The sequence below is a fragment of the Ahaetulla prasina genome, chromosome 6 (genome assembly GCF_028640845.1).
Source record: "Ahaetulla prasina isolate Xishuangbanna chromosome 6, ASM2864084v1, whole genome shotgun sequence".
In the NCBI taxonomy this organism is placed as follows: Eukaryota; Metazoa; Chordata; class Lepidosauria; order Squamata; family Colubridae; genus Ahaetulla; species Ahaetulla prasina.
This window is the reverse complement of record NC_080544.1, coordinates 75,631,191-75,657,464: the sequence shown is the minus strand read 5'-3', so window position 1 is coordinate 75,657,464 and position 26,274 is coordinate 75,631,191. Positions and strand designations below refer to the sequence as shown.

Below are 26,274 nucleotides of genomic sequence, written 5' to 3'. Positions count from 1 at the left end.
AAAGATATTAGAGACACAAGTTGCCATTTGTCTCGGAATACAATCCCTAACTTGAATTGAAAAACAGGTTTTGAACGTGACAGGTCTAGTAGACATAAGAAATACCTTAAGAATAAATGTCAACGAGTAACATAACTAAAATGCTTGGCATGGTGTATGTCCTTCAACTCCTACTACTTCACCGAGCAAAATTTAACTGATGAATCTTCATCATTTTTATACTCTTCATTGGGGGGTGGGGGGAGGACAGGAGAGGATTTCTGCAAGAGCAGTAAATATGATAAATTTTCAGAATTAAGATAAAATTTATAGGCAGAGTATGTATTTGTATATCACTGTATGCAAACCCATAATTTAGATTTGGACCTTCTTGCTGAAAGGCAATGAAGTAATAATGCTGCTTAAATTAAGATTTCTGATGACTAGAAATAAAAATGTCAGGTTTTTTTTCTAGTCACCAGTTTTTCCCACCCATAATCTCTCAGTTTAATAATTCAAAGATACTTTTTCCAAAGGCAACTAGATTTTCTTGGTTTTTTTTTCCTTTGAAAAGTTTCACTTCTCATCCGAGAAACTTCTTCATTCTGAACTGCTTTGAGACAACCATTTCCTGGATGATTGAGAATCTCCATAGGCACTCAGTTTAATAACTTCGTAATTTCTCTGCAAAGAATTAATGTTCCTTCCTTTGTTTACTTTGTATGGGTGGCTTTAGGCCAAACAATTGATTTGAGCCCACTCCCTGGTGTCTATTTTATTTAATGAAATCTGAATTATTGGTGACTATCAATTATCATTTTTATCTATTCATATTTTTGAACTACCCATTTCTCTCAAAGAGGGACTCTGAAGAGTGTTCAGAGAAGGACTCTGGATGATGAAAGTCATCTTGAATGACTACATTTATTAAGAAAAACAAAAGACCAGTTTTTGAATGCTTCATTACTACAACTATAATCTACACTAAAGAACTTTAAAACATCAGTAACGCTAGTACATCTCAAATTAATTCCATTCCACACAAGAGAAACAAAGAATAGCATCACAGTTTTTTAAACAAAAGTCTTCTCTCTCTCTTTTTCGCACACACATACACGCATATGCATGGTCATTACACAAATTATATTCTACACTTATCTTCCCTAGGCTGCTGTCCTTCAGAGATATTGAATTACAGCTCCTATTGCTAGCAGAGATAGTGTAGTCCAAATCTTTGGAAAGCATCATTCTGGCGATGTTAGTAGAACTTTCTCCACAGAAAATTCATGATTCTATATATCCCTTTAAATTATGATTGATCTTAGATACTAAATCCTTAATTTGGAGCTGGCTGCTCCTGTATTCTGGAAAAGCTGAAGTGGTTCATCATAATATCCCTATATTAAATGCCAAGGGTTATATTATTTCAAACATTATGGTGCTCCTTATGATCTTATGAAGGCCTAGAGGCACTAGGTTTTGTTTTCATCTTCCACTACTATAATAGGATATGCAGCAAGTATACTGTGCAGGCAAATGGGTGTAATTAGGCATAGTAGAGTATAGCTAGGTTTAACCCTGTGTATGTATATGTGTATAAGTTATTAATATTGGATTTAATAGATTATTTCAGAGAATTGCTTTTGGAACTATTCCCATAAGGGATTATGTCAAAAATGAAAACAACATGAAAGTTACAAGAAGTTGGAGACAAGAACTAGCAAGAATCTGATAACCTGATCTTTCTTGGAAAGTGCCATATAATTTAGCTGTAATAAACAAAGGATGTGTGAAGCATAAAGAGTAGCCTTCAAGCAAAAGGATATAATATTTCTGGGGATTAAAGGTTCATTGGCACCTGCATTTGTGAGTAAAAGTATGCAATATTTGTAATCCATGTGCATAAAGATGGCATTCAAAAAGAAACAGCCAATGTCAAACATCAGTACATTTTTTCCTGCTATATACAGTAGCATTATCTTATATTTTCCTTTTAGATGTTTAGTTTTGGGAAGAACAATGTATTAGATGAAGTCTGAACATAAGAATTTCTTATGTTTAGCCAAAAATTCTTTCCATCACTTTCTCCAGGTTTGCCCCAAGTATATGATAAAAATTGGCCTAAAAGCTTCAATATAATAATTTAGTCACTCTTGTCTTCCTCCACATTTCAGTCTGAAGTGTGTGTGTGTGTGTGTGTGTGTTAGCTTGTTTAAGTGGGAAGCTTAGGAGAAGCATGAGAGAAAAATCACAAAAAATAAGTTGCTTCTGAAAATTTAGCTACATATTCTTTTCAAGGGAGAAAATCTATATCTTAGAAATTATTTTTATTAATCATTTATTTTATATATTACATTTCCATTTCTACTAACACTACAGGTAAGGGAAAACCAGTAAGCTATATAGGCATATCATAAGGAGTAATATAGAAACTCAGTAACATTTTATGAAAACTGTAATAACTCTAAATGATGACATATACATAGCAATGTCATTAAATAACTGCATAACTATGGACTTGCATCAAAATTCTGTAATTTAAGTAATGATGCTACCATAAGCATTTCATGATTATTTTCCTTGCCTCTCATCATCCCAGCAGTTACCCATGGTAAAACCTTACCAGAACTGTGTGCATTCCTGTGTAAATTCTGCTGAGGCCTACCAAAGATGAAAATAAGAAGGCTCCCAAAAGTCCAAGTTCAAGTGGATACTAAAAATATAAGTGAAAAGAATGCTAATAAAATCTTTATTCATCACTTAACCGAAAACAGTCCATCAACAATTTAGTTTGCGGATACCATAAATCTAAAGAATTAGAATCTTCCTTTCCTAAATCTAAGATGAAACAACTCAGACAATGAGATGGGAACTTATGACTTCCCAAGAGCCTTATTCGGGTGAATTACCTGAAGATCATAGATGGTGAAATTTTGCGATTCCATTAAATATCACAGGTTCAGTGGTGGGATTCTGCCGGTTCTAGGCAGTTCGGCTGAGCTGTTTGTTAAATTGCTGGCTTGCCCCGCCCCTCCCCTCCCCACCACTACTTACTTGCCTCGGAGCACACCGAACCAAACTGTTTGTTAAATTGCTGACTCGCTGCCCCCCCCTCCCCACCATTACTTACTGGCCTCGGAGCACACTGAACCGAACTGTTTGTTAAATTGCTGGCTCACCCACCCCTCGCCCGCCCTGCCCCACAGCGCAAGCCCCGATCAAGTCGATTCCCAGGCCAGCCCCCTCAGCCTTCTTGCCACCACGGAAAGCCCTGGTCAAGTGCTGACTCCTGAGTCAGCCTAGGCTGCCACCACTGCGCTGCCCCCCCTTCCATCCCCGCCTTGCCTAGCTAGCTCTGCCGCCACCGCATCTCCATTGCACGCAGCACTCGCGGCCTAGCTAGCTAGCTGCCCTCCCCCCATCCCTGGGCTTGCCTGTCTTGCTTTGCCACCAGCACCAGCAGGCAATGGGGTGAAGATCAGGATAGGACTTCTGGTGTCCACATACCCCATTGTTTGCCGGTGCCGGTGCCAGTGCCGCTTGCGGCCAGACCCAGCCAGGAGGACGGCCTGCTGACGAGTTTCAGGCTGTCGCTGTCCTGACGTGTCCCACTGTTCTCCTAGCCCGTTGCCGCCGTCACTGCCCTGTTTTTCGGGCCGGTCGAAGCTGCTCGGAAGGTAGTTGCCACAGCCTGTCCTTGCTACTTAAGAGCAGCTTCCAAGGCAGGAAAAGTTCAGGCAAGTTGTCTCCTCAGCCTGAAACTCACAGAGAACATGCATGTCAGACCTGGAAACCATACTAGGCCGTAGGTTTCCAGATGCTGCCACATTTCTCCCCTGAGGGGAAGAAGGTGGGGTGATGGGTATGGTTACATTCTTCAAGCGGTCAAGGTTGGATTGTGTTCGCATCTGCAGAAGGAGTGGCAAGAAGAGGTTTCGAATAAAGTGGAAGAACGTTGGACCATGTGACCGGCAAAGGGGTTTTGGGGGGTGGGATTCTTGGGGTTTGTATAACTGAGAAAAGAATCCGGAAGTTTCAGTTTTGGAATTTCACTCATCATGTGCCAGTTTCCTTATGCTAACTTTGAAAGACAATGGCTTCAGAGAGTTTTTTATGCAGAAGAGGTTTTTCTGGAACCTTGACAATGCACACATCTCACAGCACCGAGATCTTCTGTGAGGAGACAATGTGTGGGCACGCACCGTCTCCTCGCAGAAGATCCCGGTCCCATGAGGTGCACGTGCCTGTTTGCTTGAGGCCGAGAAGGAGGAGAAGACTTGGCTGAACTTTTCTGTCTCCCTCTCTTCTGACACCAGCCAGGCAGGTGAGCAGTCTCCAGACCAGTGGGGCAAGTGTCCTCCCAGCCGGGCCATGCTAGCTTCAGGCCAGCGCTGTCCTAACATGTCTCCCCACGACTGCAGCCGCAGCCTTGCTCGCTATTAGACTCGCCAGCTCTGATGGTTGCAGCTCCATACTCCCCCTCCCCCAGGTATGGCGAGCCCCAAATTGGGACTTGACAGCATGCTTTTCACTCCAAGTATCCGGGACTTAAAAAAACATGGCTGGGGTGGAGGAGCAGTCCTTCTTAACAAGCTCAAAACTGAGTTGCAAGTCTAGGTTTCCCGCACGAGAGCTGGAAGTCTGATACTTCAGCACACTCATCTCTGTTTCCCTCTATGAAAATCTGCCTTGAAAAAAACCTGCCCTCACAATCACACGTCTGCAGCCAGAGCTGGGCTTGCAGCTCTTATGCGGGGAACTCAGGCTTGCAGCAACAGTTTTGAGCTTGTTAAAAAAGACCGCTCCTCCACCCCAGCCATGTGTTTTCCAGTCCAGGCTGCTTGGAGTGAAAAGCATGCAACATGCTGGTGCTCCCGGGATTCCCTGCACGAGCGCTGGAAGAAAATTGCCCAAGCTCCCAATGCCTGAATCGGCGAGCTGGAAGAGAGATTTGCTGTCGTGCTGGTGAGTATGTATGGACTGAGTAGGCTTTTTGCTCTCCACCCTCCCCATCCCAATCCAGCCTGGCACGGAAAATGGGGCATTTCCATGGGCCCTTCTCTTTTTTTCCCCCCTTGCCTCCTTTTGACAGTATTCAGCAGGAAGGCAATACTCTTTAGATGGGCTTTTATTTTGCCAGCCCAAGGACAGAGGGGGGAAGGTAGGAAAACACCCTTTCTCTGCAGCATCGGTCATGTGACCGAGTGGGCATGGCCAATGACATCACTCACAGTGAGGTGCCTCCCACCTTGCCGTGAGTGATATCAAGTTGACCACACCCACCCGGTCACATGACCACCTAGCCACACCCACCTAGCCATGCCCACAGAACCGGTTGTTAAATTATTTGAATCCCACCACTGCACAGGCTAAATGAAGAATTCTAAAGAAACATCTCCACAATTGAAAGACTAACCAAGTAGACCCAAAAGTGAATTTGTGTACACCCCACCCCCCAAAAATCCCACTGGGACAAAAGATCCTAATTTTACAGAAATGTGATTGAAGATGTAAAACAGTCCCATATTCCTAGGAATGACTTGTCTTAGTCAGTCACAGTGAAAAGTTTGTTAATACTGTCCGATGAAGACCAATACACAAGAAGGAAGAGGATGAAACAGAAATGAACTGTAATGCCACTGAAATACCTGAGGCTTGAGACGGAAGGACTAATATTTGACCAAACAAGACAATGAAATTTGGTCATGCAACTTGACTAGATTAAATCAGAATTGCTGCTTCCTACCTTGTACTGGTTTGCAGTCACAGATACAAAAGTGAAAGAGATGACAGTGGCTGCCATTGCATGTGTGGATGGCATTCCATATTCTGCATTAGTCTTCTTTTCTAGCTTGACAACAGGTGGTGAATGAGGACGAGGCCACTTCAGAAGGTCTTTCATGACTTGACCAATATACATGACTACCTGGAAATAGCAAAGAAACATGTTCCTGTTTATTTATATAGTAAACAAATTTACACGGCTGTCCAATTCATACACAAGTGACTTTGGGTGGCTTATAACATTAAAAACTATGACATAAAATCCATAGCCCGCCCCCTTCCAACAAGACCATCAGATCAGCCACTTGATCAGCTCCATTTCCATTTGGGATCTCTAGGTCTGCTGAATAGCCAGGTCTTTGGTGTTTTTCAAAAAAGCAACAGGGGAGGGGCAATTGTACCTTCATGGGAATTATGTCCCATAGGGAAAGAGCCATCACCAACAAAACACTTCATGCTTCCATCAATGTAGATCCCTAATAGTTGGGACCCACATCATACTCTGAATTCCTGTCCTGGTGGTTGGGTAGATGTAATGGAGGAAAGATGGTCCTTCAAACAGCCTGGCTCCAAACCATTATTAAAAGTTTAAAATGAGAGATAGAGATTTGCCCAAGTGTTCAAGTAGTTGGGGGAACCTACCCCAACCAGATCAGCTCCAGATATCATAATTCCTAGACATACAGAGAAAGGTGTACTTGGAATTATATGAATTAAAAGTCTAATTCATCTGTAATTCATTTGCTGGACTGACTTATCAAATCTCAGACTAACAAATAATTTTACAAGGCCCAGAGTAGAAAGCCTGAGATCAGATAGGAAGTCTAGACACCCCCCATTCCCTAACTCCCACCTCCGTGGCCCTAAAACAAAGATCCAAATTGTTCTGTGCACTATCAAAGACCCTTCTAGGAGTAATAAGATTGTAATCTAAAAACACAAAATATCAATGATGGCAGGAACATTAAGCAGTGACATTACACATTTAAAAATAACAAGTCAACGTAATGCTAAAGCAGTGCATCATAATTGCAGGAGGTAAAATTTTTGAAAGTCACAACAGAGAACATCATAACTTCAAACATTACAAGTTACACCTAAAGAGAAAACGTGTTTCCACTTTTGGGAAATGTAGTTTTCTTAGTGCATCCTTGAGCAAAAGTAACACAAACTATGTTGTGCTCAAAATACTAAAAATACAGTAATGTTTGTTCACTTTTCAATTTTGCATACTGACTTAATCACATAACAGACTCCTGATGGATGACAATGAAGAACATAGAAGTATAATAAACATATCAAAGCAGAAAACATTTAAAGCCTAATCCACAAGCTAAGAGTTTCCACGCCCTAATTCCCTAAGAGCTCTCTTGGGCAGTTTTAGGCCGACTTGACCTCTGAGGGAGGCCAGTCCACGGGCATGGGGGGGCCATCACAGGAAATATTGCTTCTGAGCTTTGCTCTCTCCCCACCTCAGTTCCTCCAAGAGAAAGATTAAAAAGTTCTAAAGAGAGCACATTGGGCAAGTTAGTGCCACATCCTGTTGCAAGGTGATGCTTTATATTCCAGAAAATCTATATTGATTATATCTTTCATTGTTTCTCTACCAAATATTTTCCCACGTGTCTGTCTCTCACTCTCTTTCACCTTTATTTCTTTTTACTTTCTTGCATTTTATATAAAACTCCTCTGGGTGTTCAACTCTACTAGAATTTACCTAGCAGTTTTTAAAATGGTGGGAGAAAATGAATCAAGTAGAATGCACTGATGAAAAAGGTAGATACACTTTGGACTCTAGGTTTGTTCACTCTTTTAGTTGATGTAAGCAAATTTCCCCTTTGCGCCCCCAGCATTTAGTGAAAAAGAGGGCCACCTCAATTAAATTTTATCCTATTTCCAGCTTTAATATCAATATCTTTTCTGCTCCTTTGGTATACCTTCCCTCGCAAGTTAAATACAATTCCTTTTTAAGTTCAAAGAGGAACTAAAGTACATGAGTGACCTGGAGGCATCAAGAACACCATGGCATCAAGTCTGATTGACAGCAATAACTTCAAAATTTTCTCACTCCTAATCTCATGAGAAAAAAATAAAAACTGTTTCAGAAGCCTTGAAAAATTTAAGATTGGAAATTTATGGATTGTAATTTTCATCTTCAATATCTGCATAAATCACTTGCTTCAGATGCGTTACAATTTTTTTCATGACCATGGAACACATAAAATGACAGATAACAGGGATAATACTTGGGTCTCAAGGTCAAGGGTCTTTTATCAACAGTATGCATCTGGAGATTTGGAGGGAAGTGACTTTTTAAAAAATGCTTACCATTTTTATACATTTATAAATGATTTTCATGGAACAGAAATGACTATTTTTGTCAAAATAAGCCATTGAAAATAAAAATGAAACTGAATGGCTAAGAAGCAGAGAAGCAGCTAATGCCATATGTGTAATATAATGATGACTTCAAAATGCACTTTCATTCTATATTTGATATCAATATCAGCCAGTTAAGCTTTCATCAGAATGAAATTAGCATACAATGAAATATTTTACTTTTTCAATTCTGCTAGATCCTAGCCATCTTGTAAAATAAATCATTTAACCATTAAAAAAAAACTTCCATCGCTACAGCAAGTCCCCTGAGGTTGCCTGCTATATGAAGTTTGTTATCCTGCTTTAATGAATGAGAAGTTTTTGCTGATTTGATGTTGGGATAGGAGATTCAAATGAACATCTTGTATATTTCAGATAGATACAGCAATTTCAGAATTGGCCCTGCTGCCAATATATTTGCATGTTCAGTAGTTTCCAACAAAACTGAGATGATCCTGGAAAAATCAGCATTTTGAATACTAGATGCTCTGCAGGTTATAGCAGACTGCTGAATCTGCAGGGCAAGAGGACTTAAATCTTTCATCCCAGAAGCCTGACCTTATTTTCTGCTTTGGCGAAGCAGCTTCTTACTAGCTTAGTAGTTCTGGCCTGCGCCACCTATTTTTCAGGCACCACCTGACTTCCACCTAAGCATGACATATGAGAAACTGGATTTCACAACTTGTGCTGCTTTGTGGCAATCAAAAGGTAAAATATAAGAGTTCAAAAAATTTCTGTATTACCAACAATGAGCAAAATAATATGGTGGCTGGAGGATTTGGCCGTACTTTGGGACTACATTAATTCTACAAGAGATAAATAAAAAAAACTATTTAAATATTATTGGTAAACTCAGATCAGTCCATAATAAAATCAAATTAAATTATACAGCAATGGACAAATGAACTTTTGTGTGTTGCTGTAGAGAGCCTTAAAGATGAGCTTGAGAAACAATGCAGCAACAGTTACAAATAAAATATGTCTTACTGATGTTACCTTTTGGGAAATGAAACATTAGCTAGAAAACAGCCAAGCTCAAATAGCACGAAAGACCCCACAGTTCAAGCCTGAAGTTTTAAGCTTGGGATGTGAAGAAAGCATTCAAAAATGAAACAAAACAAACTGGCTCCACTCTAACTTGCTGGAGGATACGAGAGTGAAGAGGAAAGTGAAATGACTGTCAGGCTTTCAAGAGTCATTAATGTAGCCTATATCAGTAAAATGTAATTCCAGTCAAACTTACAGTCTGACTACGCTACAATGGAAATCATCATATTTCTCTGCTAGTAGAGATATGGAGAAATCTCTAAACTATATGCTAAATAATAGGGCGTCAACATTGTTGATGTACAGAAGAACACTGAAACCTGGCATGCAGTCAAAATTTTAAGTAGATTTGGTAGTAAAGAATTTCATAATCCTGAAAAATTGGGATTTTCAAAAATAATAAATCTCATAAATGGACTAGGTCAGTGATGGCTAACCTTTTCCGGACCAAGTGCCCAAAAAGTGTGTTCGTACATGCTCAAACCCCCAAAATGCATGTGTGTATGACCCTTTGCATGTGCCTTGCCCCCCCCCACGCACATGGCCTCCTGCACGTGCCCTCCCCATGCATGTGGGGCAGAGACCCGAAGACCAGCTGTGTTGTGTCTTGCCCGCCCTCAGAGCAGCCGGGGCCTTCTTACCTGCTCCCGCACACTGAGGAATGTATGCCTCCCGGTCCCAGTCCTGGCTCCATGCCCACACAAACTGCAGAAGGAGAATCTCCCTGCCCCAGCCCTGACTCCATGCCCAGGCAAACGGAGCAGCTAGACCCCTCCCCCTCCTCCACAGCAGGTGAGCCTGAGGAGGGTTTACTCCCAAGAACAGCTGATTGGTGTGACCCTCGCATCAGAAGATTGGAGAGGCGGAGGCTACAGAGGGAAGGGAGGGGCAGGCCTTAATGAGTGCTGAGTCATGGAGCCACACCCCATGGCCTATATAAAGGAGCTACTTTCTGGCAGTCTCTGAGTCAGGCAAAAAGTCAAACTTATCTTGCTGAAGTCACTTACTGGTCTCCTGCCTGCTCTGAGGACTTTGCTAGGACTTTGGGCAGAGCTGCAGAGGCACGCCTGATTCGGATTTCCCGGACCCAGCCGTCAGCGGAGGAGTGGGACACGACATCTTGCCTGACTCCTCACACATCTACAAGATGGATCAGCAACAGCTGGCGCTGATTGTGCAGCAGCTACAAACAGACAACCAGCAACTGCAACAGCAAGTCGCCCAGCTGACTGCTCAACTGGCTGCTGGGAATGCCCCAGCAGTCCAACCTCCTCCTCCTCCTCCTCCTCAGCGCCACAGCCCGGTACGGTGCGGAGAAGTTCTCAGGACGGATGGAGATGTTCCCGGCCTTCATGGCCCAGTGCCAGACCTACATGGCAATGCGGCGGGGACTTTCCAGATGACCGGGCCAGGGTGGCCTTCGTGATGAACCTGTTGTCTGGCCAGGCTGCGAGTGGGCCACGCCTTGGTGCTCAGGGACAGCCCCTTGCTGGCGGACTACCAGGGGTTCTGGGGCAACTCGCCTGATGTATGAAGACCCTGTGCGGCCCAGACGGCTGCCTGGCGCCGGAGAGATCCAACAAGGGCCCCGCCCGGGAGTACATCGCGAATTCGTTGCTGTGCCATGATTCGGACTGGAACGACACGGCACTAGCGGACGCGTTCAAGAGGGGCCTTCGGAAGAGCTCCAGGACGAGCTGGCTCGGGTGGAGGCGCCATGACCTCGCTGACCTGGTGCCCTCTGCCTGCGCCTCGACACCCGTCTCCAGCAACGCCCGTCCTGTCGCCGCCCGCAACCGTCAAAGACCGCCGCCTCCTCGACCTGCCGACCCGTCCCGGGCCACCCGCGCCGTGGCGCCGCCGAGGAGCCCATGGAGTTAGGGCGGCCAGGCCTCGCCTGACGGCCCAGGAGCGGAGCCGAGGCGCCAAGGGGCTGTGCTTGTACTGTGGGAGCCCGGCCATTTCGCCGCCGCATGCCCCAGGAAGCGCGGCGGAACACGTCGCCCGTCCCGAATCCCGCCTGGCCAGTCGGGAACGGGCAGGCCCGCCCAGGGAAACCCTAGGCCGGGCACGGACCAAGCCCCGCCAGACATGGCCGGCGTGGACCCGGGCCCCTCGGCACCTGATTTTGGACACCCGGTGTGGGTGGGTGACCGCCGGAAGGGATCCCGCACACGCGCTGGTGGATTCAGGGGCCACCACGAACTTTATGGACCGGGCCTCGTGGACCATTTTGGTGTCCCCTTGGTTCCGTAGACCCTCCGATGGCGTCGAGACCATCGACGGGAGGGAGCTGGTGGCGGACCCATTAACTTCGCCACGCAGCCCTTGCGCCGCCATCGGGGACCACGAGGAGGCGATTCGCTTCACGTGACGGCGGACCTCCACTTCCCAGTGATCCTCGGACTGGCCTGGCTGCGGACGCACGACCCTCAGGTGGCCTGGTCGCGGGCGCCATCTCGTTCCCAGCCTGCAGTGTGTCGACCACATCCGCCACACCTCGCCCGGCCAGGGCGTCTTCACCCGGCCGTCGCCGTGCCCCGGAGCTGCAGGACTTCGCTGGCGTCTTCAGCGAAAAGGAGGCGGACCGCTTACCCCGCACCGGCCCTCGACTGCCCGTGGACCTGCAACCCGGCGCCCGCTGCCCACGGGCGCCTGTATTCCATGTCCGAGCCGAGTTGGCGCCCTCAGGGACTTTCTGGACAAAAATCTGGCCCGAGGTTCATCCGGCCTTCAAGTCCCTCTGTCGGCCCCGGTCCTCTTCGTAAAAAGAAGGCGGGGATTTGCGCCTGTGTTGCGACTACCGCCGGCTGAGCGCCATCACGGTGCGGAATCGCTACCCCTGCCGCTCATCCGGGCTGATGGACCGGCTGCGGGAGGCCTCCATCTTTACCAAGCTCGACCTCCGGGGGGCCTACAACCTGGTGCGGATGCGTGAAGGGGACGAGTGGAAGACGGCGTTCGGCACCCGGTACGGACACTACGAGTACACGGTCATGCCGTTCGGGCTGACCAACGCCCCCGCCGTCTTCCAACATTTTATGAACGATGTGTTCCGGGACATGTTGGATCGGTTCGTGGTGATCTACCTGGGCGACATCCTGGTCTACTCGGTCCAGGAAAGTCACCTCCAGCACCTCCGCCTGGTCCTGCAGCGCCTGCGAGCACAAGCTCTACGCCAAGCTGGAGAAGTGTTTTTTCCTCCGGTCGTCCATTGAGTTCCTCGGGCACATCCTCTCACCCGAGGGGATCGCCATGGACCCGCGCAAGGTGGAGGCCCTGAGCAGCTGGGAAGCCCCGCGTCGGGTGAAGGATGTCCAGCGGCTGCTGGGCCGCCAGTACTATCGGACCTTCATCCCGGGCTTCGCCACGCTGGCGGCTCCGCTCACCCAGCTCCTTCAGAAGAAGGTCCCGTTCGGTGGGGTCCCCGCGGGAGGAAGCCTTCACGGCTCTCAGGAAGGCTTTCGTCACGGAGCCCATCCTGCGACATCCCGACCCGCACCGGCCTTTCGTGGTGGAGGCGGGCGCCTCAACGTCGCCCTCGGGCGGTGCTGCTACAGGCCCCGGCGGATGGCGGCACTCTTTTCCCTGCGCGTACTACTCGCGGAAGCTCAACCCTTCCGGCGCAACTATACCATCTGGGAAAAGGGTTGCTGGCTATCAAGGCGCGTTCGGCGTGGCGGCACCACCTGGAGGGCCCGGCATCAGGTGGAGGTCGAGCGGACCATCGGAACCTCGAACATCTCACCACGGCTCGGAAGTTGAACCAGCGGCAGATCCGGTGGTCGCTGTTCTTGCCCGGTTCAACTTCGCGTCACCTATATCCCCAGTGGCCACAACCGGGCGGGCGCCCTGTCCCGTAAGCGGAGTACCTGGCGCCCAAGACCCTCTTCCTCCACGGACTGTACTGCGGCGGAAGCCTTGGCGCCGCCGGGAACCGGTGGACTTACGGGCCCGGGTGCGAGGCGCAGCGCCAAGACGCCTGGTCTCAGCAGCGGCGAGCGGAGGCGGGCCCCGTCTCCGTGGACATTGGAAGGCAGCGTACTCAAGTTCCGGGCGGTTGTATGTGCCCAGGGCGCTCGGTCCCTCGTCCTGACCCAGTGCCACGACAACCCTGCGCGGGCCATTTCGGGTTTTCAAGACTCTCAACCTGGTAACGCGGACCTTCTGGTGGCCCCGGGTGCGGCATGATGTCCATGCCTATGTGACGTCCTGCGTGCCGTGCCGGCAAGCCAAGGCCGCCACGGGGGCCCCTCCCGGTCTCCTCCAGCCCTTGCCGACTCCTGACAGACCCTGGGGGGCAATTTCCATGGACTTCCTGACGGACCTGCCGCCGTCCTCGGGGTTCACCACGGTGCTGGTGGTGGTGGACATGCTCACCAAGATGGCACACTTCATCCCGTGCCGCGGGCTGCCCACCGCCACCAAGACAGCCCGTCTCTTCTTGCAGCACGTCTTCCGCCTCCACGGCCTGCCGGACAGGGTGGTGTCGGACCGTGGGGTGCAGTTCACGGCCCGCTTTTGGAAGAGCCTGATGGCCGCATTGGAGGTGCAGGTGTGCCTGTCGTCGGCGCACCATCCGGAGACCGACGGCGGGACGGAAAAGGTCATCGGCATCCTGGAACAGTACCTCCGGTGCTTCGTGAACCAACAGCAGGACAACTGGGCCGATTACCTGTCCCTGGCGGAGTTCGCATTCAACAACTCCCAACACACCTCCACCCAGACCACCCCGTTCCTGGCCAACTTGGGGTACCATCCGCGGCTCTTCCCTCTGGCGCCCCCGGACTCCCCGGTTCCCGAGACACAGTCCTTTCTCTCCGAGTTGCACGCGGTCCAGCAGATGGTGCGTCGGCAGCTGAATCGGGCGAAGGAGGACTACAAGCGGGTCGCCGATCGCCCGACGGGCAACACCCCCGCTGGTGGTCGGAGACCGCGTGTGGCTCTCCACAAAGCATCTCCCGTCCGACCGGCCGGCGAAGAAACTGGACCACCGGTTCATCGGTCCGTTCCCCGTCGAGGCGGTCATCAATCCGGTGGCCTACCGATTGACCCTGCCGCGTTCCATGCGGATCCATCCCGTCTTCCATCGGTCCTTGCTGGTCCCTGAGGCCCGCCGTCTCCCTCCGGCGCCGGCGCCACCCGTCGCTGTCGACGAGGACGGGCGGAGGAGTACGAGGTGCACAGCATCGCGACTCCCGCTGGCTGAAGGCGCTTCCAATACCTGGTGGCGTGGCAAGTGCGGGACCGAGTTCACCTGGGTCAATGCCTCCGGCGTCACGCCCGGACCTGGTGCGGCCCTTCCTCGAGCAGAACCCGGCCCGACCGCATCCCGATCGTCAGCCCCGGGGGAAGGGCCCTGCGGTGAGGGATAGTGTTGTGTCTTGCCCGCCCTCAGAGCAGCCGGGGCCTTCTTACCTGCACCCGCACACTGAGGAATGTATGCCTCCGGTCCCAGTCCTGGCTCCATGCCCACACAAACTGCAGAAGGAGAATCTCCTGCCCCAGCCCTGACTCCATGCCCAGGCAAGCGGGCAGCTAGACCCCTCCCCTCCTCCACAGCAGGTGAGCCTGAGGAGGTTTACTCCCAAGAACAGCTGATTGGTGTGACCCTCGCATCAGAAGATTGGAGGCGGAGGCTACAGAGGAAGGAGGGCAGGCCTTAATGAGTGCTGAGTCATGGTGCCACCCCATGGCCTATATAAAGGAGCTACTTTCTGGCAGTCTCTGAGTCAGGCAAAAAGTCAAACTTATCTTGCTGAAGTCACTTACTGGTCTCCTGCCTGCTCTGAGGACTTTGCTAGGACTTTGGACAGAGCTGCAGAGGCACGCCTGATTCGGATTTCCCGGACCCAGCCGTCAGCGGAGGAGTGGGACACGACAAGCTGGCTGGCGGGAGGTGCATGCACATGCGCAGCACAGCTGAACTGGGGCAATGGCTCGTGTGCCATCAGAGAGGGCACTGTGTGCCACTTCTGGCAAACGTACCATAGGCTCGCCATCATGGGACTAGGTCATGGAAGTCTCCTTAAATCAGTGTAGCATCACTCTGATTTTTCCAATCATACCTGGCAAATATTGTGACTCAAGATTGTTTCCTAATATGATTTGATTGCTTATTTGTACCCTATGACTATCGTTAAGTGTTGTAAATAAATAAATAAATAAATAAATAAATAAATAAATAAATACCTTATGATTCTTGATGAATGTATCTTTTCTTTCATGTACACTGAGAGCATATGCACCAAAGACAAATTCCTTGTGTGTCCAATCACACTTGGCCAATGAAGAATTCTACAATGAGAAGAGCATCCATACAATCTCCTCAGGTACTGTATGTTTTTTTATCCCTCAGGTGAAAAAACAGTCCCCTCTCCAAAGCTTTTCGATACTGACATTTTTCAAAATCCCTGAAAAAGACTTGTGATGATTAATGGCTAGCGTAAGCTACTAAAATGAATGGAGACAGTCTGAAAGGAGGAAATTTGGTAGGTTACATCCAATTGAAATAAACCTGAGATTTTCAGTAGGATGGCAATAAAAAGACTTGGGAGAACTATTATCCAGCATGTGGCTTCTACTCCCTTGTCCCTTCTTTTCCTTGTTCCCGTCACATCAATGTGGCAATGAATGGACAGAGATGTCCTTCTGTCCAGCCTCCAACAAACTTCTGTTTTTCTTTGCTGGTTGCAGAGAAAGAGAAGAGTCTCCTGCTAAGCTAATATAAATAAATTGTTTGTTCAAGTCAGAATAAGAAAGACAATTAATTAGTTGACTACATGACCTATAAAGCCCTGAGAAAAGATTCATCACTTCTTCATTGCTGTCAGATACTCTAGTTACTCTGCATTGTGGAGGGTAGAAAAAAAGAATAGAAAAGGATAACCAGCAGCCCAGTGGACATACTCGGTTACAGCAGCAAAGGATGCACAACTGAAAGACCTGAAGGAGCAGATTAAGGACAGATCATCATGGAGAACATCTTTCTGCATGGTTGCTAAGAGTGACAAAGACTTGATGTTCCACAATCAATCAATCAGAAGTCAAGATTTACTTTCACAAGATACAACCACTGTGACAGGCAAAATCATGAACTATGATTATCAGGAAGGAGCACAGAACTAAGTTGAATACGGCTGTTGCACTTTCTCATTAGCCAAGTCTTTTGCTTTTGTCGTTTCCAATCCAACAAAATGTTAGAATAATAATTACATAAAAAAGCTTAAAACTCTGACTGTCCATCATCAGGATCACTTTCCCAACACAGAATGACTTAGGAACAGAGGCAGAAGTCAGAAATAAAAATGCTCTTCTAGAAACTCTTCTGCTTTTAATTTTAGAATAGGAGATGGATGGTGAAAAGAAGCATGTACACTTGTGTCCTCCCTACAGATTCCCAAAGGAGTAGATGGGTTAGTTTTATGATGCCGCATAAAAACAAAGACACCTTGTACCTAGAGGATGAACGTATTTCTTGTAGCAGATGTATGAACGTATTCCCACATGAATGAATCTACTTGAATCAATGAAGTAAGTCAAGTCAAGAAATACTTATGCCAAAATAAACTGGCCTTAAGGTACTATAAAACATTAGTGTTTGTTGCTTAATGCAGTGCACATTGCATGTATATTCCAACCTTATAAATATCCATATCCAGATCAAAAAAAGGAAAAGGAATAGCAAATGCTCTAATACCAGACCAATCAACCTGGGAATACAAATTTCCTTAAATATTAGTTGATAATATTTTCAGTAACTGGAGGCTACAAGAAGTAGAATAGTGATGTAGCAATATCATGAAATTTAGATAGAGGTTATGACTAAGATATTGGGCCTAACTGAAAATTAGCTTATTGTGTTTCCTGCCTAGCTTTGAATGTGCTGCTTATAATTTATAATTTCTTGTGGCATGATTATGAATGTAAAATAGGAGTTTCAAGTTGTTTATAGACTATAGTCATCCCATCTCTGCTCTGATGCAAGGCAGAGAATAAAATAATTGTGAAGAGGTGTTACTTCAATTAGGTGAAGTCCGGTTCACCCATACCCTAAGTTACTTATTAGTACTGCCAACTATCTTCTTGCAACTCTTTCTCCTCAATTTTCTCTCTTACAACAATTGAAAATATAATATGTTTTATGCAGTGAAAGGTAGAATGATAAAAAATGAGGGGTATCTTTGAACAAATGTCAATGGTACTTGCAAAGTAAACCGAACTGGCTAGATTTTAAGCATGAGCACCTGACTGAAACTCAGCATTATTTATGTTGTCAAAAGCTGATGAAACAGAAAGATTTCATCTCCTTTCTACTAAAGAATATCTAATGAGCATTAATGGGAAAGTTTGAGCTGAGCACAAAAACAATCTCTCAGTTTTATTCTCTCAGAAATAAGGCCATTGGGAATATGGCGTTTATATCCTCACATTTTCTGTCTACTGTATAATTAGTAATAATCTATGCAAGAACTTTGTTTCATATTTTAGACTGAAACAATTAAACAGACTCAATCACATTTTCCCTCCCAATAGTCTATTATGGAGGCTATTAGTTTAACTCTAAATGCTACTTACAATATAAAGGCTTTTCAGTTTGGAAGCAGGCCTAATTTTAGAGGGAAACATTGACTGTAAGAGAAGACAGTTGCAGCTAGCTACTTAATTAGGCAATTTAGAGTACACAGAGTGCTGCAGAATCACCAGGATTCTTTTAAAGTCATTTAAATTTTTAAAAATAATACAATAACAGACAACACTCAAGTAATGCCTATTATTCAGGTTTTAAAAAGACAGAAAGATTAATTGATTGGACTGATCTGTTTTTACTCCTGCTACTTGCAATAAGCTACCTTTCTTCTCTGATGGTGTAGTTACATACAAGAATACATTCATGTATACACATATACCACATACATATAAACACATACCCAAATATATATAAGTCTTTACACTACTGGGGAAAATAACATTAAGCAAAGCACAGAAACTGAGTAATAAATAGTAGAAAATAAATTAAAGGAATGAGATAAGAAAAGGAAATGCAGCTAAATATAGTTTATACCAGTGCTATTACTATAGTTTTCCATATATTTCTCTCTTTGAAAACCATCCCTGTCTTCCATTATATCCATTATTTACTTAATACATTCATTTTTTTCAATTAATCTTCTAATCTTCTCTTTTTGGAGCAGGGGTCTCCAACCTTGGCAACTTTAAGACTTGTAGACTTCAACTCCCAGAATTCTGGGAGTTGAAGTCCACAAGTCTTAAAGTTGCCAAGGTTGGAGAGCCATGTTTTGGAGGATCTCCATCCAACCATAATTTTCTCATTAGTCCCCTGCCTATCAGTTGATTCAATTTTTCAAGAGAACAAATTTATCATATTTATTTAGTTATCTGGTCTCACTCATTCATTACATTTATTCATATATATGTTTATATACTATATAATCTTTTTGTATGATGTTGTGACAAAATAAATAAATAAATAAATAAAAATAAATATATATATATGACCAAACCATCTTAATATAGTCCTTTCATATTAAGAGTCAGGTGGCATGCAACTTTAATAAAATGTCATATTGGTCACTCACTTTTGTATTCATTCATCACCCATTCATTCTTGACCTGATTTCTTTTGTTTTATTACACACTTTTTTTTAAAGCATTCCATTCTTACTGCATTCAACTAAACTTTTATGTTATCCTAACTTGACAACTTTCAGTTTTACAAAACAAAGGGGCAGAAACATGTTCATACAAACAACCACTGCATGCTCCTTTTTACAATCATACAACAGGGCTTATACTATCTTAATAGTTATGTGCCATAAGAAATCATTTCACCAATAGTTGGGGCCTCTTGTCTACATCAATAGCTTAGGTTTTGGAGTAGAAACCCGCATGAAGGCACTGTACATGCAGTTATTGTGACCATAAGCTTTCCTAGCAACCATCAGGACCTCAAGCGGTAAACATACAAACCACTAGACTGTAGTTCCATTCTCAAGCCTGGTGAATTTCTCTTCTCTGCCATCCCCCCAGCATTGTGGTTCCTCTTTTGCAGTAATTCTTAAATTGTTTTACTCATGCAAGTAGCACAGCTTCATGTTTGACAATCACCTTCATCTTTATGCCCTCCAGAGATAATTATTAGACAGCCGTCACATGACTGGGAATTATGCATATTGATGAAGGTTGGCTTAAAATTTGGGATCTCAAATGAAAATGAAATCTGCAAACAGTAGCCATCTTAGCCTTCATTAACTTCTACAACCTTTAAGTATGTATTTTGCAGAAGTCATATTATCCCAGGATGTATGTGGGCATTTTGAGATCCTGTACCATAATTAATAACAATAATTTACACTATTTTAGCTTCTTTTGTTTTTAAAATATAAGTCTATTTTAATTTGATATCTGACTTTGTAGCACTTTGTACACTTTGTAGTACGTATTTTCTCTGCTGTTCTATAAGCAGCCTTATGTCAAGACAGATATCAAGACATTAAGATATTAAGCCAAAAGCAATAAAGCTCAGACTTTAAAAGTTAAATACAAATAGCCACTAATTTGGATTGTGAAATCTTGAGGAATCAACAGATGCAATTACTATAATGAAAAGCTTGGAAATATGCAGCTAGAGAAGTGTTCTAGCACATACAGAACATCATGTCCCAAACAACGCATTTCTAAAAATGCCAAATCATTTCCAGAACACTCAAATCAATTTCATTATAGAAGAAAAAAGAAATGTTTTGAAGTCAGTCCAGTCCAATTTGCACTCTCCTATTGGTGAGACTCCAGACATTGCTGAATTGCAATTCCCAGTATCCTCCCAGCATTGTCCTTGTCACAGTAGGTATACTGGTTAAATAGTATACAGAGAACTACACACTCTCTATTTAAATGAGAGTATGAAAATGCTGGGATAATTCTTATATAAGTACTGACAATTTTGGCTATCATCATTGCCATCACTGTTCTAATCATTAAAGGTCTACAGATGTCCAACATGAGGAATCCCTCTTTTCTGAAACTTATTAGCATGCATCAAACACTCTCCAGTTGATATATTGTCATTCAGGCTCAGTTCTTCCACATATTTACTGTGGATGTTATTCATGCCTGAATATATTAGCAAGGTAATATTTTTAAAATGTTTTGCTAAAACACATTGCAAGGTGTAGAGTTTTACTCAAACACATACATCTTGTTAAGTAGTTCAATCAAACAAAATGCATATATAAGAAGCCTTCAATTAAAGCAAGACAAAAAAAACCTTTCTGTTCACAATTTAGAGGTCTGCTTTGAGTAAGAAATACTAGTCTTCCCAATACATCTGGTGATCTCCAATAAAAGCAACTACCCTAGGTATGTAGCTCTCTTTGACCCAATCCATAAATGGATGAGTGAAGTCAGGGAACACAGATTGAACCAATTTTTATGGCCTTAAGATGTGTTGATTCAGCTTAGTTTTAAATTTTCCCACATCTTTGCCCCTTTAGAATCAGCTAACATTTTCACCAAATTAAAAGGAACAATGGTTTACAAACTGAACTGAGCCAAGGGAAAATAGAGGCATTGTTCACAAATAAAAAAGTGGTGGTGGATATGTCTTGCTTTCATCAAAATGACAAAAACCAGCACCACAATGTTATTTATTCATTTGATTTTTATCATTTTATAAATATTTCAAGATGGAGAACATCCATCATACTTCCTCCTTCTATTTTCTCCATAACAACTCCTATCTGGTGATTGAACTGAGAATCAGTGACTTGCCCAAGGGCACTCGTCAGCTTTCATGCCTAAGGTAGGGACAGAATTCATAATCTCAATTTGTAGACCAGTACCTTAACCACTAGACCATACTGGCTCTTCAGTTTATACTACAAGTTCTATTCCTTTAGAGTAGGTGTCTCCAAATTTGCCAACTTTAAGACTTTGTGGACTTCAACTACCAGAATTCCTCAGCCAGCTTTAGAGGTATGTAATATCAATAGATATTACACTCATGATACTGTAAAGCCACTTTTATCGTCCTGCTGTCCCTTGATGCCACTGACTCAGAAACAGAAATTCAATCTATTTTAATTGAATAGACTGCACTCCTTCTAAAGAAGGTAGCTCTGATGACTGAAAATACTTTGACCCTTAGCTGTTACTGGAATTTTGCAGGTTCTGGCTGTGGCAAGAAGCACTTTTGCAAAATTAAGGCTAATCTTGGTGTATTAATCTATCCCTTGATTAAACACATTAAATTGTTATAACCAGTTGCTTGTAGAGCACACTATTTTTGTAAGTACAATATAAAGAAGGAATATATTGAAATACAAAGAAAGTAAACAAGAGAAAAAACAATAATGTAAAAAAAAACACTACTAGGTTTAAATTAAAAAGTAAACTGCATCTCCCATGTGTATCCTCATACACCCATAGTTAAATACTTGAATTTTGTATTTAACATGGGTTCATGGAGAAAATCTATCTATCTCATTAGGAGTCAGAAACAACTTGATGGCACATAATCAATTATTGTTACAATGAATTTTAATATATGTGTTAATAACTGTTACTAGTTCTTACCCTAAAAACTATTTTCTACATATGTAAAATGGGGCACACCGCCGAGAAATGCTTTAGTGTTATAAATGATGCAGAAGGGCTGTTGACTGATATCCCTGCTGGATACAGCTAAGACACTTTATTGACCTTTAAGGCCCTGACAACTGGAGGGATCTTATCTTCTATTATATCCCTGTCCAGCCTGTAAGGTCTACAGAAACCCTTTCAAAGAAGCTCCTGTGGCCAGAATGTTGCTTATCAAGTCCCTGGAACAAGGTTCGTGGAAAGGCATGGAACTCATTCTTTCAGAAGTTATGTTTAGCCCCTAACTCTCTTGGCAGTTAAAAAAATCTGTAAAGAACCTTATTTTTGCTGGGGTTTTAATTGGTTATTGATTTTAGCATCCATTTCCATTTTTTTAAAAAAAACTTTCAAGTTTTTAACTTATGCTAGTTTTCTTAAGTGCTCATTTGAGCAGAATGGCAGGGTATAAATAAATCAAACAAATAAGAAAGAGGAAGCACTTAGACTGTAACAATTTGGATACTCAGAAATGTTTTAAAGCAATAAAAGAACACTGAAAGGCTATGTCTACAACAATCTAACTAAGTTCAGTTTCCTGAAAATGGGTTTGTATCATCCAGCCAAATCAATGCATTCAGAGAACTACAGTATGAAATGCCAAGACAATAGCTGGAAAATGGCAGCATAATTGTTACTTGAACATTTTTGTTTAGGCCTTTTTGTAAAGAAAACTGGCTATATTCACTCAGATTACCAATTTAGTACATATGGCATATGATACTTTCAAAACATACCTGAAACAGAGAGCTGAGGTTGGTCCTGGATAGGGAATGGGTGTGGGAAGATGTGTTATATGGTCTGGCCTCTTTAAATGACACTCTGGGTGGTCAGGAAATATATCCACTGGTGGAAACTGTGGAATTACTTTATGAGTTCCAGAGATGTTGGATTATTAAAAGCATCATGTCACACACAATAAAATTAGGTCCTTCTGTGCCAATCTCCATTTTTCTACATAAACCCTAAACTTAAACCACAATTTTGATACATGATTTTGTGTGAGAGTACTGGTAAGGCTTGCTCCCTGGACATAGGTAACTTCCACAGTTTACAGCATGCCTATATGAATCCATCCTGTCATTCATTCATTCATTCAGTCAGTCAGTCAGTCAGTCAGTCATTCTGACAAACCAGGTACCCTGAAAAGCAGAGTTGTAGTGGCTTCTCTCAACTCAGAAAATCCAGGTGTCAAATGCATGTTGTTCATTAAAAAAATATTCTACCATCCTTGCCACCATCTGCTAAGCAGGGGGAAGGCTTACACAGCTAAGGAATTTGTGTATGTATGTTGAGGCATTCTTATCCATTCTCTCATTTCTGGTACCACTATTGATTTTATACCTAGATTCATTGCAGAACATGGAATGCCTTTGTCCTTCTTCAAGCAAGCTGTCTTAAATTGATGGAATACAAAATGCTTAACAGAAGTCACCAATTCAGCCCTGTTAATCGTTTAAGTCCAGCAGAGGGCACTACTACACTCAGAGATATAAAAATGAAAATCCGATACTGAGAATAGAGCACAACGCAGCAAAGACCACCATTGTTCTTGATCAGCTATTCTAATCCTCTGGAGAATTACTACAATGAAAAGGAACTGTAGGACTAATATTCTCCCCAGATGTAAAGGCTGGATTGATTCAATTCCAGCAGTCTCATATATATGAAAACAAGTTTCAACAGTATGACGCTCTCTTACATGGCTGTTCATCTGAACATTCTTCCCACGAAGTGTCCATTTTGTAAGCATCTGGAAGAGACCGTCTCAGGAGATATTGCATCAGGCATGAACCCTTCTGAAAATCAACAGTTTATACAGGTTATAAACCTTATACACTTACCTTCGCTACCGGTTCGCAAATGGGAGCTCATGTGCCATCTCCGCACATAGGCAGAGCCTTCCACACATGCGCAGAGCATCAAAAACTTGGATAAATGGGACATGATTATGTCTGGGCAGGTGGGCGGAGCCACTCGCAGCCGCCACTACCGGTTCGCCCGAGCCAGATAGAACCAACTGAATACCACCACTGAGTTTATATCATTGTTTGGGAGTTCCACACCAAGGATCTTATTGTCTCCATTCAAATGGGGAGAAATGACCATAGAAGTAGTTAGTGGGGCTTTTACATGGTTTAATTTACAACCAGTTAGATAGAGAAAAATAGCAACAAACTATAAAACTGTGAATAATACTTACCGACCACATAATTATCAGTCTCCGTGCAACGTGGGCGTTAATGATCCAGTAAGTGAATGGAAGAAACGTGATGTAGAAAACTTCCTGGCCCATTGCAGCAGAAATTTTGAACAGGTAGTAGTAGAAATAATTTGTTACAACATAATCTTGTGAAGAGTCCTGCAAGGAAATTGTAAGTGTGTTAGTACATTTATAAGGGGAATCTAAATGATATTCATTTTCAACAATCCTGGTATTCCAAAAATTGGAAAATACAAACAAAAACTCGCCTTCAGCTTCTAGCTCTCTTTTTTAAACAGCAGGAAGTTACAACAGTTTTCCTGATTCTGTTGCTGCAGTAGGGACTTACTGAATTAATAAGAAGCCCTGGAAAGCAAGGTAGCATATTTCAGTTTCCCTTATGCTATGATGGTATGAGAAGAACAGCAAATTTCATTGATATTCTTTCTACAGTTACTGATACAATTAAGGATACTGCTTGAAGTTCACCAGTGCCCAAAGACATTCAACCAATCATTTTTTTATCATGACAAAATGATGTTAGTGTTCAAGATATATTTTAAGCTTTTTCTAAATCAGGGGTCTCCAACCTTGGTCCCTTTAAGACTTGTGGACTTCAACTCCCAGAGTTCCTCAGCCAGCAAAGCTCTGGGAGTTGCAGTCCACAAGTCTTAAAGGGACCAAGGTTGGAGACCCCTGTTCTAAATTGTCCCCAAAGCCAGCGACGGGTTTCACATTTTGTTACCAACTTCTGCACATGCACCCAGCCTTCTGGCATGCACTTTCTCGCACGCGCATCTTCTGAGCATGTGCCCAGCCTCAAAACTGTGCCTAATTGCTGATTCAGTTCTACAGAGGAATTATTGAGTCTGTCATTTGCACCTCTATAACTGTCTGGTTTGGTTCTGCAACCCAACAAGAAAAACACAGACTTCAGAGGATAATTAGAACTGCAGAAAAAATAATTGCTACCAACCTGCCTTCCATTGAGGACCTGTATACTGCACGAATCAAGAAGAGAGCCGTGAAAATATTTACAGACCCCTCGCATCCTGAACATAAACTGTTTCAACTCCTACCCTCAAAACGATGCTATAGAGCACTGCACATCAGAACAACTAGACACAAGAACAGTTTTTTCCCGAAGGCCATCACTCTGCTAAACAAATAATTCCATCAACACTGTCAAACTATTTACTGAATCTGCACTACTATTAATCATCTCATAGTTCCCATCACCAATCTCTTTCCACTTATGACTGTATGACTATAACTTGTTGCTGGCAATCCTTATGATTTATATTGATATATTGACCATCAATTGTGTTGTAAATGTTGTACCTTGATGAACGTATCTTTTCTTTTATGTACACTGAGAGCATATGCACCAAGACAAATTCCTTGTGTGTCCAATCACACTTGGCCAATAAAATTCTATTGTATTCTATTCTAAATAGGACAGCATAGAGCTGGGGCTATCTCCGCTATGGGTTCGCCCAAACCGGTCTGAACCAGCTGAATACCACCTCTGCCCAAAGTTGAGGGTAGTCCTTCTTCCTTCATCAACAACTTCCAAATACGCAGGGCCTTTCTAATTGGAGGAGGAAAAGCAGAAATAGAATAACCAGAGAATGAATAAAGAAAAAAAGGGGGGAAAGAATAAGGAAAATAAAAGGGGGAGGGGGGAAAGTTTGTAGGAAATGAAGAATAGGAAATTTAAGAGAAAGGAAAAGCTTTTTGACAGTAGATAATGTTTCTTTCCTAAATAACATTTACCTCACCATAGAAAAGTGGAATAATTTCTCCTCTGTGGAATGTTCTACATTCAGATATTTGTCCAACAAAGTACGTTGGAGGTTCTTGAAGTTTTTAAGAGGTCTTGGAATGAAGGTACCAATGAAAACATTTGAGAATAAATGCATCCTGAAACGGTGGGAAATCTCTCAAAGCCCACTGGATTTGAAAGCAAGGAAATGCAAACAACTGAACAAACTTTGTCATGGGAGCCAAACAGAATGAGACAGATCATTGAGTATTATAAGCACCACATGCAACAATGAGAATTCCAATGGAAGAATATTAAATTTATTCCAAATATCAGAGAAAACTATTACAAGATGTCTTATTGTTGGAACACCACTTGAATCCTGACTACTAAAAATGGACAACTCGTTCTCTAAAGTTTGGAAATGTAATCAAGAGAGCAGATCTCTTTTTCCTAATTGGTT

General features: G+C 43.6%; 1 protein-coding gene across 1 annotated transcript in view; it reads right to left on the bottom strand.

The window, feature by feature from the left end:
* SGPP2 (sphingosine-1-phosphate phosphatase 2) overlaps positions 1–26,274 on the bottom strand; it is a 91,115-nt gene that overhangs the window by 881 nt on the left and 63,960 nt on the right. Inside the window, exons 2-4 of the mRNA XM_058187754.1 lie at positions 24,047–24,205; positions 5,726–5,905; positions 2,603–2,692 (exon numbers count right to left, since the gene is read on the bottom strand). Of these exons, the coding sequence (XP_058043737.1) occupies positions 2,603–2,692; positions 5,726–5,905; positions 24,047–24,205 (429 nt within the window). The remainder of the gene's footprint in view (positions 1–2,602; positions 2,693–5,725; positions 5,906–24,046; positions 24,206–26,274) is intronic.